Consider the following 16,463-nt stretch of genomic DNA (forward strand, 5'->3'; position numbering starts at 1 on the left):
CTTTGGTATCTCCTTTCTTGTAATTGACATGGGAATAAAACTTTAAACGACAGTTTCTAAATGTACTCTGTGTTGTGGAACTCGATAGGTCTGTGATTGCCGAGGGTATCTTTTCACTGATCTTTAACGGAAAAGGTGATGCTATAATAAGCAGAGCTGTCTGGGCCCGCAGAAGCACTGCCCTCTTCGGTAATGTGGAAAAAGCCTAGAGAAATCGGAGCCATATATCCCTGGTAGTTTGATGCACGCGCATCTTTTGGATTTCAAATTGGAGGCGCCGACACCCCAAAATACCTCTTGCGGTGGCGAACTGAACTTCTGCACCAAGTGTTTCAGATACCGGGCCCGGGTTGACTTGTCAACAAATAGCATCCCTTGCTAAGCAAAGACATTGAGCATAATATCGTATGTGCTACTGAAAAAGGAAGGACTCTTTTCGTCATCATGATTTACATTTGAAAGGATTTACATTTGAAAGGAACTCCAGAATATTGTGCCATGAAGACCACCATTCCCACCTTCTCCAGTCTGATGAAGAATACTGTAATGAAGGCAGTCATATAACTTTCCATATAACTTTTGTTTAAAATGGACTGTTCTTGTATGAAAACTACTTCTTTAGTCTAGGAACAGGTTCTATGGCTGCTGAATCCTGGGCCTTTTGTTAGTCTAGGAGAGAGATAACTAGGTTCCCATTTTGAGAAGCCTTTGCTAAACAGCTACCTGTGAAACAGCTAAAGCTTGACATTATGGGAAATCTCCAAGGCTAGGGACTGTAGAGTCTAGTTGTTTAGACGGTACGTTTTTCAGGGCAGTAACCCTTTTGCTGATCCCTCGCCCCGATCTTGTACACAGATAGCATGCAGAAGGTCCTGTTTATTCCAGGTAGGGGAAAGAAAGAGTTATGCTTCAAATCCTGGGTACGGGTGCCAGTTCAGTATTGACCATACTGAATTAGATGAACTCGGTGTGAAGCAGTTTCTTCCATTCCTCTTGTGTAAAGTGCAGCACTTCTGATACATTCCAGTTTTATTCCAGTCAAATTGAACATGTCCTTTAGAAGCCATGTGCTTCGAGTCTGTGCCATCGGATGAAATCTCACGGGTGCGTTTGCGTTTGGAGTTTTGCCGCCCCAGATTCTGAGCCCTGCCTGGGTTTGTGTAGGCTCTCTCTAAGTAAACTGACCCTTTGATCGCTCTGTTATCGGAAGCTGATGTCCCCGGAGCGATTAACAAATCTGAGCGGGGGATGAAATTCCATGCTTTGTGCTGTTCGCGCTCCTTGGGTTTGCTCCTGAATGTAGGACCCGTATTTCCATTTCAGCCCTGGCAAGTTGGTATCAGTTTTGATGCCAAAATACTTAGCAAAATTAGGGAAATGGTGATTTTTTAAAAAACGTATATCATGGGAGAATGAAGAAAAGAGTCAAATTGGTGGAGGACTCTCCAGATGATGTTGGGATTTAGCTCCCATCATCCCTTAATACTGGCTCTTACGTTTGGGCTGCTGTGAGGTGCTGTTCCATCTTCCTGGAGAGCCACAAACATCCAACCCCTGCTGCCTTCTCTAACTAGGATGACTATTACTGAGAGAGTGATCAGAGTTGCAAAAGGGAAAAGACTATGGAAAGAGTAGCTGATCAAGGAGATGTTTGATTTGTTAAACAAGATGCTACAGGTACCTTGATCACGTGTTCCCATGTGTAATATTGAGATATCTGGAAGATCGGACCCAAGTCTGAACATGAAATTCATTGCTGTTTCGTATATACTTTATACATATATACCTGAAGGTAATTTTAGACATAAATGTTTAGTGTATAAAACAGCAGTTTCTTCCATTCCTCTTGTGTAAAGTGCAGCGCTTCTGATACGTTCCAGTTTTATTCCAATCAAATTGAACATGTCCTTTAGAAGCCATGCAGCCATGTGCTTCGGGTCTGTGCCACTGGATGAAATCTCACGGGTGCGTTTGGGTTAGGAGTACACCGAGCCATCAGAAAGCAAAGTTGCCACTGTCTCAAGCCACCTGTTTTGGATTTTGGAGTAATTCAAATTAGACTCGACCTGTCTTGCTATGCATCAGTCTTCAAATGCCATTGCTTCTTGAACAGCCGAGCAAGGATTGAGCATGGCTGAAGCCGCACCCTTGAGCTTAGAATCGAAAAGACACAACACGCAAAGGAGAAAGTACAGAGAAAGGAAAGGAAGGAAGAGCAGGTACAGGCACCAAAGCCCTCTTTTCCCACAGTGACTTCAATGCAACCGAGTTAGATTAGTTTCATATCGTTGTGACATAATTGAGATCACCGTTTAATCCCTTGTTTGGCTTGGAAAGCCTATACTTGGTTGGGAAAATAGTAAACCCATAGCTGTAGACGGGGAGGGAAGAAAATGGGGCTGAAACATCCACGGAAGTGGAAACAGTGAGCCGAAACAGCTTCGAAGGTTGTCGGCTATGCATACTTCTGTGCTGGAAAAGCGTTTCCTACCTGGAGATCAGAATTGGAGAACGTTCAGCACGATTCCTACAATATTCTAACTAGAAAAGAAACTGCAAGGAAGCCAACCAGTTGGCCTGAGTAAGTGTTACTTGGCCTGAGACGTGGGAAGCCTTCCATCTTGAAGCACGCCCAGGATCCTTCGTAAACCCAGTGACCGAAGAGTGCTCAGACTGGTGGGACACTCTGTACGTGAGCAGCAGCGCAACCCAGGCTGTTAAACGCCAACAGGAGTTGGAGAGCAGCAACGGTTGGATTAATCGAATCCTTGCAAAAGGTTTACGGCCAAGAGCACCACCTTCGACACTTCTTTGCAAACACCTTTTTTCGGGGTCAGTATATATTGGTTTGGCTCTGGGAAAGTTCCTTCGCCTCAACTGCTACCAGATGCTGAACGGTGGCTGAGCTTCAAGGGAGGCTTCCAAAAGAAATACCAAATTGGTCTTGTCAGAGGTGGCTGCTCGGCGCCGAAGAAGAGCTTTCCTTGCGCATGCAAACTAGAGTTCCACTAAAGCCGTATGTAGAACATCCAGGGGTTGATTCAGGGAGCTGGGGATGTTTAGCCTGGAGAAGAGAAGGTTAAGAGGTGATATGACGGCCCTGTTTAAATATTTGAAGGGAGGTCATATTGAGGAGGGAGCAAGCTTGTTTTCTGCTGCTCCAGAGACTAGGACACAAGGGAGCAATGGATGCAAGCTGCAGGAAAAGAGATTCCGCCTCAACATTAGGAGGCCCTTCCTGACAGTAAGGGCTGTTCGACAGTGGAATATATTCCTTCCTCAGAAATTATGATGGAGTCTCCTTCTTTAGAGGTCTGGATGGCCATCTGTTGGGTATGCTTTGATATGGATTTCCTGCATGGCAGGGGGTTGGACTGGATGGCCCTTGCGGTCTCTTCCAACTCTACTATTCTATGATTCTATTCAAATTAGGATAGGGGAATAATAATAATAATAATAATAATAATAATAATTATTATTATTATTATTATTATTATTATTATTAGCAACCATTTTTATCCCACTCTTCTCCCAAAATTGGAACTAGAGGCAACTTACAATTGGAAAAACAGTACAATTTTGTAAAATTCTGCTTTCTTCCCAAAATCACTCTCAAAGACCGATGGATGAGACAAGCCTTGGAAGAATTACAGGAGAAACGTAGGGCGGGGAAATGCAAAAATAAGGGTTGCAGTTGAAAATTAAGGTGACAAAAATAATAATCGGAGATGATTTACATAAGTGGGTGATGAAGATACTGAAAGACTTCCTTGGACATTAATCCAAGTGGAGACTCCTGTCAAGAGGTCCAAAGAAGACGAAGACTTGGAAAGGCAGCCATGAAGGAACTAGATAAGATCCTCAAGTGTAAAGACATATCCCTAAATACCAAATTCAGAATCATCCAGGCTGTAGTATTTCTGCACATGGTTGTGAAAGCTGGACAGTGAAGAAAGCTGGCCGGATGAGAATAACACATCTGAAATGTTGGGCTGGAGGAGACTTCTGCAGATGCATTGGATAGCTAAAAAGACAAGTCAAAGCATCTTAAGAGAAATCAACCCTGAGCTCTCACTAGAAGCCAAGATGACTAAACTGAGACTTTGGACATATCATGAGACAGAATTTGAAAAGATGACGATGTTGGGTAGAGTGTAAGACAATAGAAAAAAATTATATTACAGGTGGATCGATCCATTCAAGGAAGCCACAACTGCCTTGAGTTTGCAAGGCCTCAGCAGGGCAGTTGATGCGTGGAGATCTTAGTGCAGTGATGGTGAACCTTTTAGAGGCCGTTGTGCCCAACCTGCAACCCAAAACCCACTTATTTATTGCAAAGTGCCATGTCCCCCTGGCCTTCTAGTAACAAACTCTGTGCTGGGGCGATGGCACATGTGCCCACAGAGAGGGCTCTGAGTGCCGCCTCTGGCATGCGTGCCATAGGTTTGCCATCCCCGTCTTAGTGGTTTCACATTCGCAGGCCAAAGTTGACTTGATGGCAACTAACAGCAACAAGAAAGACACCAATCCTTAAAGATCCTCCTGCTTGGCTGAAGAGATGACATGATCTCAAAGCCCAACAAATAACAGGACTCCTGCCTATACTGTACAATGAAAAGTGGACCTTGGAAAAAGGACCAACTGCAGATACGTTCCTGGCATGCTGACTTGGGATTCTGGGAATCAAAAAGTAACTTCTGTGAATTGTGCTTGTACTTTACCACTTGTGCAAATCTATTTTCTTGTTACCTCTAGATCTGCTTATTTGCTCAACGGGATTCCCAGTTGTTTCACCCCCTGCGCATTATATTTCATATAATGGTTAATTCGGTTCCATTCGGTCCGGTTGGGAAGCTGCGTCGCTCCCAGGAATCTCAGCTCTGTGTTGTATCTGAAAGCCTCCCACCCCGGGGAAGAGGGGGGAAAAAGACGGGGAGTATTAATGTAAATATGTGGGGAAATAAAGAGCCCTGATGGATCTTTACTCTCCAAACATAACCTCACAATTAACAACAAATGCAGAGCGATGTTATAAATAAGTGGAACGCTTGGTACATTAGCCCACAGGATGGTCATAAATTGGAAAGCTTTAGCATAAACTTGAAAAAGCCACTAATGGGATCCTGCGCCGCTTGTTCGTGACATGAGCAGCCAAGAACGCGGGTATGATGTACACCCTCGGTGTGGCGGGTGACATGTGAGCATCCCAAACAACATACACACTCAGCACCACAAGCTTCTCTCCATGGTACCCAAGGGCTCATCTTCCTCCAAAAGCCTGCGTCTGCTGAGATTATACTTGTCACGGACACCACTTGAACTCTTTGGCGTCCTTTTCGTCTTCGTCGACTCGTTCCATCATACTCCTTGCTGCTCAGAGTTTGTTAAAGGTGTAGGTCCTCATTGTACATTTCTCCCACCCATTTAATGTGCCTGGGCCGGGCCAACTATTACGTTATGGCCTCAGGTGAAGTTGCTAAGGCAGCAAGAGGAAAGGTGTTGAAGATGAAAACTCTTTCCCCCATGATCTACTATCATGCGCTCTTTACGGTGGTAGAACTCAAAGACATAGCTGTGTTAGTCTGGAAAATCAGAACGCAAAGGGATCTTGTGGCACCTTTGAGACTCACTGAAAGGAGTAGACTTGAGCCTACTTCCTTGTGCATCTGAGAAGTAGGCGCATGTCTACGAAAGCTCATGCTACCAACTTCTTTCTTTCAAGTCTCAAAGGTGCTACAAGATCCCTTTGCACTCTCTCCGCTAGCTTCCTGCCTCCGTTTGGAGTGGAGGATGCTCTCCCACTAACATTGAGTAAAGACTCAGCTGTTAATCCAGTTGTCTTCTGTATATAGAACAGGAGACGGGATTAAATCCTATGCCTCAGGTTTTGACTGTGCCCTGACCCTGGGGACGTAAAACCATGTGGCTTTCAATATGTACGGCGTGTGATTTCCAATGGACCTTGATGGCCTGGGCCGGGCCAACTATTTGGTCGTTGTATATTCATACAATCCTCTTGGGCAAGCCATACACTCAGCCTCAGGGGAAGGCCATGGCACACCTCACCTGAACAAATCTTGCCAAGACAACTTCATAGGTTTACCTTTGGGTTGCTCTGAGTTGGAAACAACTTGAAAGCGCACAGCAACAAAGAACTGAAAAGGAAAGTAGTGAGGATTTATGTCAACAGTCCTATTTATCCTGCTCCAAGTAGAAGCTATCTTGTTTGCCCCAGTGGCTATTCCTTTATAGTCACCTCCGCTTGAATACTCAAGGTTTTCCTTCTCCTGACGGTAAATGGTGGGGATCTGTATATGCTTTCAACACTAGATGTATTTGCTGTTCTGTCTTTTAGTTTTGCTGTAACATAACCAAAGAAGTGGGTGGGTGGATGGATGGATGGATGGATGGATGGATGGATGGATGGATGGATAATGCTCTTGTTCTCCTTTTCCTAGATCAGGTGTGGGAAGCTTTGGTCTTCCAAATGTGTTGGCCTCCAGCTTAAAACATCTCCTTCCACCATGTCTAGTGGGAAGGCATGCAGAGGCTTGGGTCTAAACATCTGGAGGACTAAGAGGTGCCCCAACTCTGCCCTGAATATTGACCTCCTTGCCCCAAATCTGACAGTTTTGATTCTCTTGCATGACAAAATTGCCTTGAGTCACCAATAGATGTTAAAACTATCGGGTTTGGGGGAAGATACTCTTTAAGAACGGCAGTTGTGGCTGTTTTTGGGTGGAACGATGGGATGGGATCTGTTAGCATCCCATCTGTTGACATATTTTGGTGAGCGCTTGTCTTTGTCTTCCAGGCAAAACCTTGCCGCAGGTCCCATGTTTAAAAAATCCCTTTTTATTTTAAAGGCTTTAGATATGGGTACTTACAGGTCAGCAGATCCTCGCCGCTTTTGTCTGGAATATTTGGAAGTACATTTCTGGAATACTTTGTCAAGATTTGATGGTTGGCCTCTTCCAACATCGAGGGCCCACGGTATTGTGAAAGCCAACCTTGTCGAAAGCTGTGCCGAGTTTCATTTTAAGCCCTATGCCTTTTCATAATATAACGAAAGCTAATCCTTCCTTTCGTCCTGGGTGTTTTTGTTTGCCGCGTTCAAACCCCATTCACTTAGGAGGAGTTTATCTACAAATATTTTCATTCAGTGGTTGCTCCTTAGGACTTTTCTTTGGGGAAATCACTTGAGTCCCTGCTACTTGAAGTGGTTTTGTCTGTTTTGAAAGAAGAGGAATGTGATTTCCACCTCAGCGTTCTGTAAAACAGACGTTGTCAAAGAGCTAAATCCTCCCTCGCTTTAGCTTTGAGACCCACATAAGAGGTCATTATATAAGCGAGGGACTCTTGGCTTTGATGGGAATGTTTCTGCGGAAAAACCAACCTAGCATTCAACTGTTCAAGGAGCCCCATTCTGCTGAATCTGACCAGTGATGGTTCTCACCCATTACAGTGTCAGCCATGGTTGGCAACATCCGTCTTGGCTTCTCTGTTAGAACCTTTGATGCTGCCATTCCCAAGTGGCATGCCATGCCAAAAATGGTTAGTGGGCCATGTGAAGGAAAGCAACATTAACATTGTCACCCTAAACACACTTAGCCAGAGTTGCCAGATCTCCACGCTCGAGTCTTCAGTTTTCATGAATCATCTCCAAGCTGGAGATGCAGGTGCACATTCCCCAGTTTTGGGAGGATCATCTCCAGGCAAGAGGAAAGGGTTGTCTGCAAATCTCCAGGGCAGCAGCCTCTAGAGCAGCAGCTTGGTACAGCTGGCAAGGCTTCCAAAGACTTTCCTGGTAGTCAGTGCATTAAGTTAGCCTCCTCATTTCCCTCCCATTTGTGGTGGTGCCAGGACTTATCCTCCACTCTGCTCTGCATCCATCTTCTGCCTAGAAGCAAAGGTTGGACTGGATGGCCCTTGCGGTCTCTTCCAACTCTGTGATTCTATGATTCTATGGCCTGTTACAGACTGCCAAAATAAAGCTGCTTTGGGTCTCTTTGGAGGTATGCTGTTTAAAGGATGCATGCATCCTAAGAATCCGGAAGCTGCACCAAAGCTGCACTCCAGTGCTTAGGAATGGAGTGTTGCTTTGGCACGACCTCCGGACTCTTAGGACCCATGCGTCATTTAAACAGCATACCTCAAAAAAGACCCCAAGCAGCTTTATTTTGGCAGTCTGTAACAGGCCTATGATCCTAAGTGGAATGAACTAAATGCTTTGATTCTTTGTCTCTAGGTGAGAAAGAATAATCCCCCCATTTCAAGTTGTATTGAGTACAGTTCCATTGGTTAAGGATTTCTCTCTTAACTTCCAAACAGGAACACATGTTACGTTGCTATTTGAACATGCATTATGTTAGGCACTTAATGCACAACGTTTAATGACACCATCAGGGCATTCCCTAGGTCTCAGGTTTTGGCCCAAAGCCTGGGATGATCCTAAATGGACATCCCTACACTTAGCAAGGTGAAAAGCACCGTTGAAACAAAACAGGATTCGCTTCCAAGCATCCGTACATAGAGCTATGATGTGAATCAGGAGTGAAGAGCCTGAGAAGCTCCATCTGGAGTGGGACTATACCTCCCATAACTTCTGACCTTCATGCTTGCTAGAGTTGAGTCCAGTCTATGGGAAACCACCAGGTTCTCCACCTTTACTGCAGATGAGTAATAAAGATTCTTGTGAAACCAGAGCGCCCATTGGTAGAGGAGGGTGCCCATTTTGTCTTGGCATAGCTGGTTCCTTGGTATGGTTCCACTGCCTTTGAGCCTGCCATCTACTACCTTTCAGGATGCCTTTCGGTAAGATTGGTCCTTCTTGCAAAAATCAGCGCTCAAGATGGCTTAAATTTGGCCTCCGTCCTCGGGCTTCCTTCATGCAAGGCCATGCGCCGTTGCCAAGTGCAATATGTTTCTCATTTACAGGCTATACATTTAAAGTGTGCCCCGAGAGTTTTAGGAGCAATGTCTGCAATGATTTTTTTGAATCTTTCATAATTTCTTTGGTGGTGTGGCAGGGCTTCAGAGCCTGTCATCCCGACTCACTTCTTTGGCTTGGCCAAACCGTCTTGGCCTCACTTCTTCTAAAGAGAAGTGTCCTGGTTTTGCCTCTGTCAGGGAAGTTGGAAGCGCTCTTCACCTAAATGACCCTCTATGGAAAAACCAGAACGGCTGGCGACGTGGTGAAGGCTGTCCTTGTTGCTTCTAGGTTGGGTTTTCTCTAGTCAAACAGCAGTAAGGAAGCTCCCTTCATGCAGTTTCAGCCCATTGATCCATCTCAGTATTGTCCACATAGACGTCTGTTGACTTTCCGTGTTTCAAACAGCAGGCTTTGCCAACCAAAACCTACCTCCAGGGATTCAACCTGAGACTTTCTGCATACATGCATGTTCTCTGCCACTGTAGAGCAAGTTATGGTTTCACGGACTACATCCTTGGTGAGGACTAGCCTTCCCAAGCCCTGGGTTCTCCATAAATTGCCGTTTTTATGTTCTTGCATTGAAAAGAAAAGTTCAGAGTTCTACCTCCTTAAGGCCTCCTCTTAAAAATTTAAAAGCCGACCACATCCAAAACTTTGGCACGAATCGACCGTTTTTGCCGACGATTATTTACCTCTCGTTTCTCATGTTTTCCCAGAATGAAAAATGAGCAAGCGGCTAATACGCGTCTTGCCTGCCGTAAAAACCGGTGCGCGAGGCCAAATCCAATTAAAAAATTACACCAGGCTCCTGTGTTTTTTTGCGGCAATCTTTTTTTTCCCCCTTCTCGAGTCGCAACTTTGCTTTATTGAGCTGTGCCCTTGCTTGCGCCGGGAAATGTTTGGAGCAGTTCTCAAGATGCCGAGCTGCTTGATGCAGTATTAAAATTCCCAGCAAAATTTTTGGCTTTGCATTTAACGGGAAGATCAAACTTTCGACCCCAGAGTTTGAACCGGAGCTTCTGACCCACTTCTGCGCCTGCTGCTTTGTATTAATAGATTATCTCTATTTCGCATGCGTCCGGAGCGCTGGAGCTCTGCTTTCCTTCAACCCTTGCCATCCTCCTCTGGCTTATGAGACTGATTATGAGCAAGGATTGCCTCCACATATGTCTTCCAAGTATATCTTCCATGAGGACTAGCACCTGTATTATGTTCTGATCTTAGGAAGTTGTATTCTAAGCTCTTGGTATCCACTGGGATTTGGTTCCAGGACCCCTGTGGGTACCAAAATCAATGGATGCTCAAGTCGCTCAGGTATCAATGGATGCTCAAGTATATCATGGAAGATATACTTGGAAGACATATGTGTTGATGTTGTGTATCTTCAAGTCATTTCCAATTTTTGGAGACCCTAAGGAGACCTTATCATTGAGTTCTCTTTGCAGTTTTCTTCAGAGAGGGTGTGCCATGGACATCCTCTGAGGCCCAAAGTCACCCAGTGGGTTTTCATGGCCAACCAATGATATGAACCCTGGTCTCCAAAGTCATAGTCCAACACTCAACCCAGTACACTACACTGGACATACTTAGTGGCTGCTCCCACACTTTACAATCCCTAGGCAGACTATGGCTGCATCCGCACTGTGGAAATAATTCTGGTTGACACCATTTTAACTGCCATGCCTCAATGTTGTGGACTTCTGGGATTTATAGTTTGTTGCGGCACCAAAGCTCTCTGACAGTTCCCATAATCCCATAAGACATGGTAAAATATTGGGTTTAGGCAGGCTGTCGAAATGGGAGCTGGATGAGTTGATTGACAGATCAAATGAACTGTCCTCCATGTTTTGATTCCTTCTTTGGAGCCAATTTCTCAATGCTCTATGAAAGTTCTTAACTGTTTGCCTTCTCCCTTCCCTCACCCTCTGCCACAGGTACAAGACATCTCCTTCAGCCATGACTGCCGCTGGGTGGTGGTCAGCACCCTCCGAGGGACGTCCCACGTCTTCCCCATCAACCCCTACGGAGGGCAGCCCTGCGTCCGTACGCACATGTCGCCCCGGGTTGTGAACCGCATGAGCCGCTTCCAGAAGAGCGCAGGGCTGGAGGAGATAGAGCAGGAACTGACAACCAAGCAAGGCGGGCGTTGTAGTCCTGTCCCTGGCCTGTCCAGCAGTCCGTCTGGTTCACCTCTGCATGGTAAGAACGTCTTTAAAAGGTCGTCTATAGCTGAAAAGGATTGGCCACTGCAACACTTTTTGGTATGATGGGCCACCCCAAAGCTGGGCAGCATTCACAGTAGAGGTGGGAGCTGTATGGCTTGCCAGGGGACCTTTTTGCACCTTTAAGACTAACTGAAAGGAAGAAGTTGGCAGCGTGAGATTTTGTAGACTTCAATCTACTTACTCAGATGTATTTCTAAATACTTTTGGAAGCGCACATATTTCTGAATGCATCATGAATGCAATGCTACATGATTTCTTGACATTGAGGTCTAGGTGCATGAGATAGACCATGGTCCGCAATGCTGTAGTAAGAGAATAGGTACTGGGATATGGGGGTGATGATGTAAAGTTTCATCCCAGATTTTACTTTGTGGGCCTCCCACGGTCCATGCTCTGGGCTGCGTTTTAGGTGGTCACCCGACAGTTGGACTGTTTGCCAGTGCAATGTTCCCTGGACATCCTGAAGACAAATATTTATTGTTTTGTGAGGATATGTCAAAGCGAGCTCAAGATGAAAGATGAACTCAAAGGAAAGGATGGGTTGGTCATTGCTCTTTTCGTTTGTTTTTGTGTTCTCTGGTCTCTCCCACAGTTTTGTGGTGGAAGAACATTCCCATGCAACCTTGGTCCAGTTGGGCAACTCTTTTGCTGTTCCTAAATTGTATTAGGAGCCGGCTTTGGATGCTCAGCCATTGGCCATGTTCCCTCGTCTTTGCAAGGTGGCCATTGAGATCCCTTACCACCCGGCTTCTCTTGAGCTGTAGCTTCCTCCTTGCATTACAATACAGCCGTCTGGTGTGACATGCCTGGAACAGACACCAGATTGCTGTAAACCATTATTATAACACATCCAATCATTTTTAACTACTGACATCATATAGAGAACAGGAAGGAACGATCAACGTCTGTAGCTTTCATCCCTCGAGTGTCTGTTTTTTGTCAAGGGGGAACTACAGTAAGTTGTCGCCTTTATAGGTTTTCCAAACACGTTTGAAGCTTTTTCTTCCTAAACAGAGGTAAGCGTTTGATACTCAAGAAGCGTCTGAGAGGTTTCATTTGGTTTTGATTAGCATAACCGAGAAGGTTTCAGGGATGGGCTGATTGATACTTTGGAACCAGTCGAACCCTTGAAGGAAGAGGGACGGAATTGCAAACGCAGCTTTCAAAAGTAATACGTCAGACTAGGATACATGGAGTTATCCTGGTCAGGAGAGCTGGAAAGAGGATTTGGTTTCTTCAAAGCTCTGAATCCTATTCACCTCCAAATACAAGTCATGCCATTTAGTTACCCAGATCCCTGTTTTTATCTCTTCTCGCACTGGGCTAAGATAGCGCCCCGGATTTTTCACTTGCATATACAACAACTTTTGTCACCATCGCTATCACAAATGGTCACAGTCCGTATTAGAAGTGGCACATTATAAAAGGGCTTCTGGTTCTTAGAGGGCCTGTGCTCAGACCTATATAGGCCATTCCATCCAATATTCAAATGGCAAACGATATAAAAAGGTAGGATCGCTTTTATAATGGGAAAACATTCCCTGCCTCGGTTTTTTCTTTGGTCACAAAGATGCAAACCGGTGTTAGCATCTTTGTAGGGTTTTATCGAGGGATGCCTAAAATTGGCAAAGGCAAGGTGGGTCATTCTTGGTGCCCTGGACATTGCTCTGAAGGTCAGCTTTGTTCTTTAGGGAACTCGCTGTCTTCCCAGACCTTGTAACTATGAATGTATTGGGCGGCAGATGTGGGACCAAAGCTATTTAGCTGTGAGGGCTCTGCAGAACATCAAGGTTCAGAGGATGCCAAGGACAAACAAGGGAAGGTCTTCATACTCATCTCCAGCTTGGAAGCAAGATCCTGGATAATATGGCCTCCATGATCCAGAGTTCGATGCTGCCTGATTGTCTGATCTTACATTCTTATTACACTTAATAGCAGTAGAAATTCCACATTGGGGAGATATGTGCCTCAAAATACCAGTCACCGATAGTGATGGTGGTGAGTCAAGAATGAGACGCAAGGATGGCTACTATCTTCCTGCTCTGCATCTGATCATCACAGCTTTAAACCGAATGCTGGGTGAGATGAACTTTTCATTTGATCCAGCAAAGCCCTCAGTCTTCTCTTCACATCAGCTGTTGCTTTTCTGATAGTACAGAGCTTCTTTTAGTGTTTGTGGTTCTCTTGAAAGGTTCCCTTACCATCGCCACCACCATCCCTTACAAATCTGAGACCCTGAGAACCTTGTCTGTAGAGCATTGCCAACATGTACAGTCCATGTGACTCTCCTCCCCCGGATATCTTTTTATCTCTCAAGTGCATTAGGTAGAGCGGAGAAACAAATCTATTTATGGGTTTATGCCGGACCCATCTCTAAATTGTTTACTTGTGCAATATAAACCTTTTTAATTGGGGCGGGGAGACATCCTACAATGAGTGCATGAAGGAGTGAATCACTTCTGGCGCTGTCCGCATTTCGCCTTCTGAACAGGAAGGACGGGAAATGGTTAACATGCATCTGATAAAGAGAGCATTTCCTTTGCACCTGCCAGGGCCAACGTGGGTTGGTTCTGTTTTTATCGGGGCTCTTTTCTCCCTTGAATCAATCCCTTCTATAAGCTTGTTTTGTCGGCGACCTTAGCAACATGTTGGCGTCCTTCTAGGGGTTTCTGCTTCGACGGGAACAACGCCACGCTACCCCTGGGTTGCTTAGATGGAAAGTGCAAAATTAGATGTTCCCCGTCTACATCGTCGGCATGCAATTTTTCATTTTTCGTTTTATTTAGAGCTTCAAGGTGAGAATGCACACTTTTGTGGTTTGTCCCACTAAAACACGGATGAGGTATTCTTTTCACATTAGACCTGCCATTACCGTCCCTAAATGCGGATGCAGTCCTATCACATTCCGCTCCCTGATGCTCCGTTTGCTTCTAACACCCCCATTCTGACAATTGCCTTGAGAGCTTTCAGTTGCGGCGGTGGAGATGGGGGGGGATGACACATCGATTGCCCCAAATCCACAAGACCGATACCTTTATTGGGCCAGCTCCAATTGCCCAAATACATGAGATCAGTCTTTATATCTGTGATGCCATTGAAGTCCTGCTCTCGGCTCTCCGTCCAAATCAGAGGCTGACTTCATTTTCATTTCAATTAACTCCATCCACCTCAAACTGTTTCTTTTAAAAGGGGAGGGTCTTATAATTAATCGTTTCAATAAACGGAGCGAAATATGTAAGGATTAAGCAAAGCATCAGTCATAGGTTCAGATAACGTAAATGAATGCGTCGCAATTAAATGACATTTAAAGAGAACTCAAAACAAAACCCGCAAACCCATTAACTGTGAGAGAAAGAAAATCCACAAGGTTAGCGAAGTTCAGGGGGTCACCGTAAATCCACCGAGATCATTAGGCTCCACAAGGTTTAGTATAATCCACCGAGGTTGTAGTGATCCATAGGGAGAGTATTGTAATCCATTAAGCGAGGATTTCTGCCTCATAAAAAACAAAGCAAAACACCTCCAGCTTGTTCTGGTCGGTCGGTCTGTCTCTTTCACTCTCCCTCATCTTCAAATCTCACCTCGCCCAACAGTCCGGATTCCCATTTCCCAAAGCCACATGGGTTCAAAGAAAGAGAGGATGTTCATAGGAATTATCACCAGCCTTCCATATATTTCATTGTTTGCTAACTATTATTTCTTAGGTAGACTGGTAACCCACATCTCTTCCAGTTGAGTTCAGGGCAGCGCATGTGGCTTTCTCCCCCCCCCCCCCCCACTTTTACCTCCCCAACCACCCAGTCAAAAGAGGGGGGAAAGGAGCGGGAGGCCGCGGCCACACTGCAGATACTGCTTTAATGTCTGTGGCTTAGTGCTATGGGATTTGTAGTTTGTTGTGGCCCCAGAGCGCTCTGACAGAGAAGGCTAACTATGGCCTGTTACAGACTGCCAAAATAAAGCTGCTTCGGGTCTCTTTGGAGGTATGCTATTTAAATGACGCATGGGTCCTAAGAGTCCAGAGGTCGCGCCAAAGCCACACTCCATTCCTAAGCACTGGAGTGCAGCTTTGGTGCAGCTTCTGGATTCTTAGGATGCATGCATCATTTAAACAGCATACCTCCAAAGAGACCCGAAGCAGCTTTATTTTGGCAGTCTGGAACAGGCCTATCTTACAAAACTACACATTTCAGGATGCCAGCGCATGGAGCCACGGCAGCCAAAGCGGCCTCAAACTGCATTAACCATTGCAGAAGGATAAGGGACAGATTCTCCCACGTCCGAACCGCTAATATGGAGAGGCACGCAAACTACAAATCGCATGTAACACTCGACACTTAATTTGTTTTGAAAGAAGAAAGGAGGAAAAACAACTGCTTAAGGGCTTGGATGGGAAGCTGGCTTTTTGTGTGTGTGTGAATAAAAGTGGCCAGCTAAGGACACTTTGAAAAAGATGTGTTTTTTCCACTAGAACATGTAGTTTGGCCCTTAATAAAAAAAAAGCATGCTTTACGTTTCAGCATCCTGCCAAATTGCAGCAGAATACAGTTTGAGTCGCAAAGCTTCCCTTTAAGGGAAGGAAGAAATGCCTTCAGCCTTTCACCCTGTGTGTTTGTGTGCAAAGGAGAGAGAGAAAGAAAGTGGGAGAGTATGTGTTGCATTGGGAGAATCTGAGGACAGAATCCAGAGGTTTTGATAAATATACAAATCTCCAAATGCCTGCAATGTTTCTCTGTCACCGTGCCCGGTTTCCCATCCTTTCCCTCACAGGATTCTTATGGGAAAGCACGTTTGAAAGTCACGGCGGCTCCCCTTTCCCTCCCTGAGAAACAGATTGGCTTCCTTTAAGTAACACTCACTTAAGAAACCACCTTTTTAGATCACAGCAGACCTAAAATAGCCCTTGCGAAAAGGAGCTGGAGCAGAACGTGAAGCCCTGGAGGGCAGTTCCTTTCCAAATTGCGTTTCGCATCCAAGCCTGTAAACAAGCGGAGCTGGGTTGGCTGGAGTTTCTGGGCGCTTCCATCTTCGAGGCCGGTCTTAGAAGCGATGTTGCCGCCTGGGACAGTGGCCACAGCGCAACGTTGCTTCGAGGTCTCTTGAAAGCACCGGGGGCTGTCCCCATGAAATGATTCTTCCTTTTGAAACAGCAGCTCTCCCCATTTCTCCAGCTGGTATATTAGAAGATTCCTCTGTCTTTCATAGCACCAGAAGCCAGGAGTGGGCCGCAGTCCAAACAATCGCAACCAGCCAGAGATGCAGGTGAAACATCTCTGAAGATGTTAGCCACAGATGCAGGCGAAACGTCT

At 45.5% G+C, this 16,463-nt stretch overlaps 1 protein-coding gene across 1 annotated transcript in view; it reads left to right on the forward strand.

Moving 5' to 3' along the window:
• BCAS3 (BCAS3 microtubule associated cell migration factor) overlaps positions 1-16,463 on the forward strand; it is a 416,672-nt gene that overhangs the window by 136,387 nt on the left and 263,822 nt on the right. The window contains 1 exon segment of the mRNA XM_042442606.1: positions 10,867-11,131. Within this exon segment, the coding sequence (XP_042298540.1) occupies positions 10,867-11,131 (265 nt within the window).

The sequence above is a fragment of the Sceloporus undulatus genome, chromosome 11, assembly GCF_019175285.1.
Source record: "Sceloporus undulatus isolate JIND9_A2432 ecotype Alabama chromosome 11, SceUnd_v1.1, whole genome shotgun sequence".
Taxonomy (NCBI): Eukaryota; Metazoa; Chordata; class Lepidosauria; order Squamata; family Phrynosomatidae; genus Sceloporus; species Sceloporus undulatus.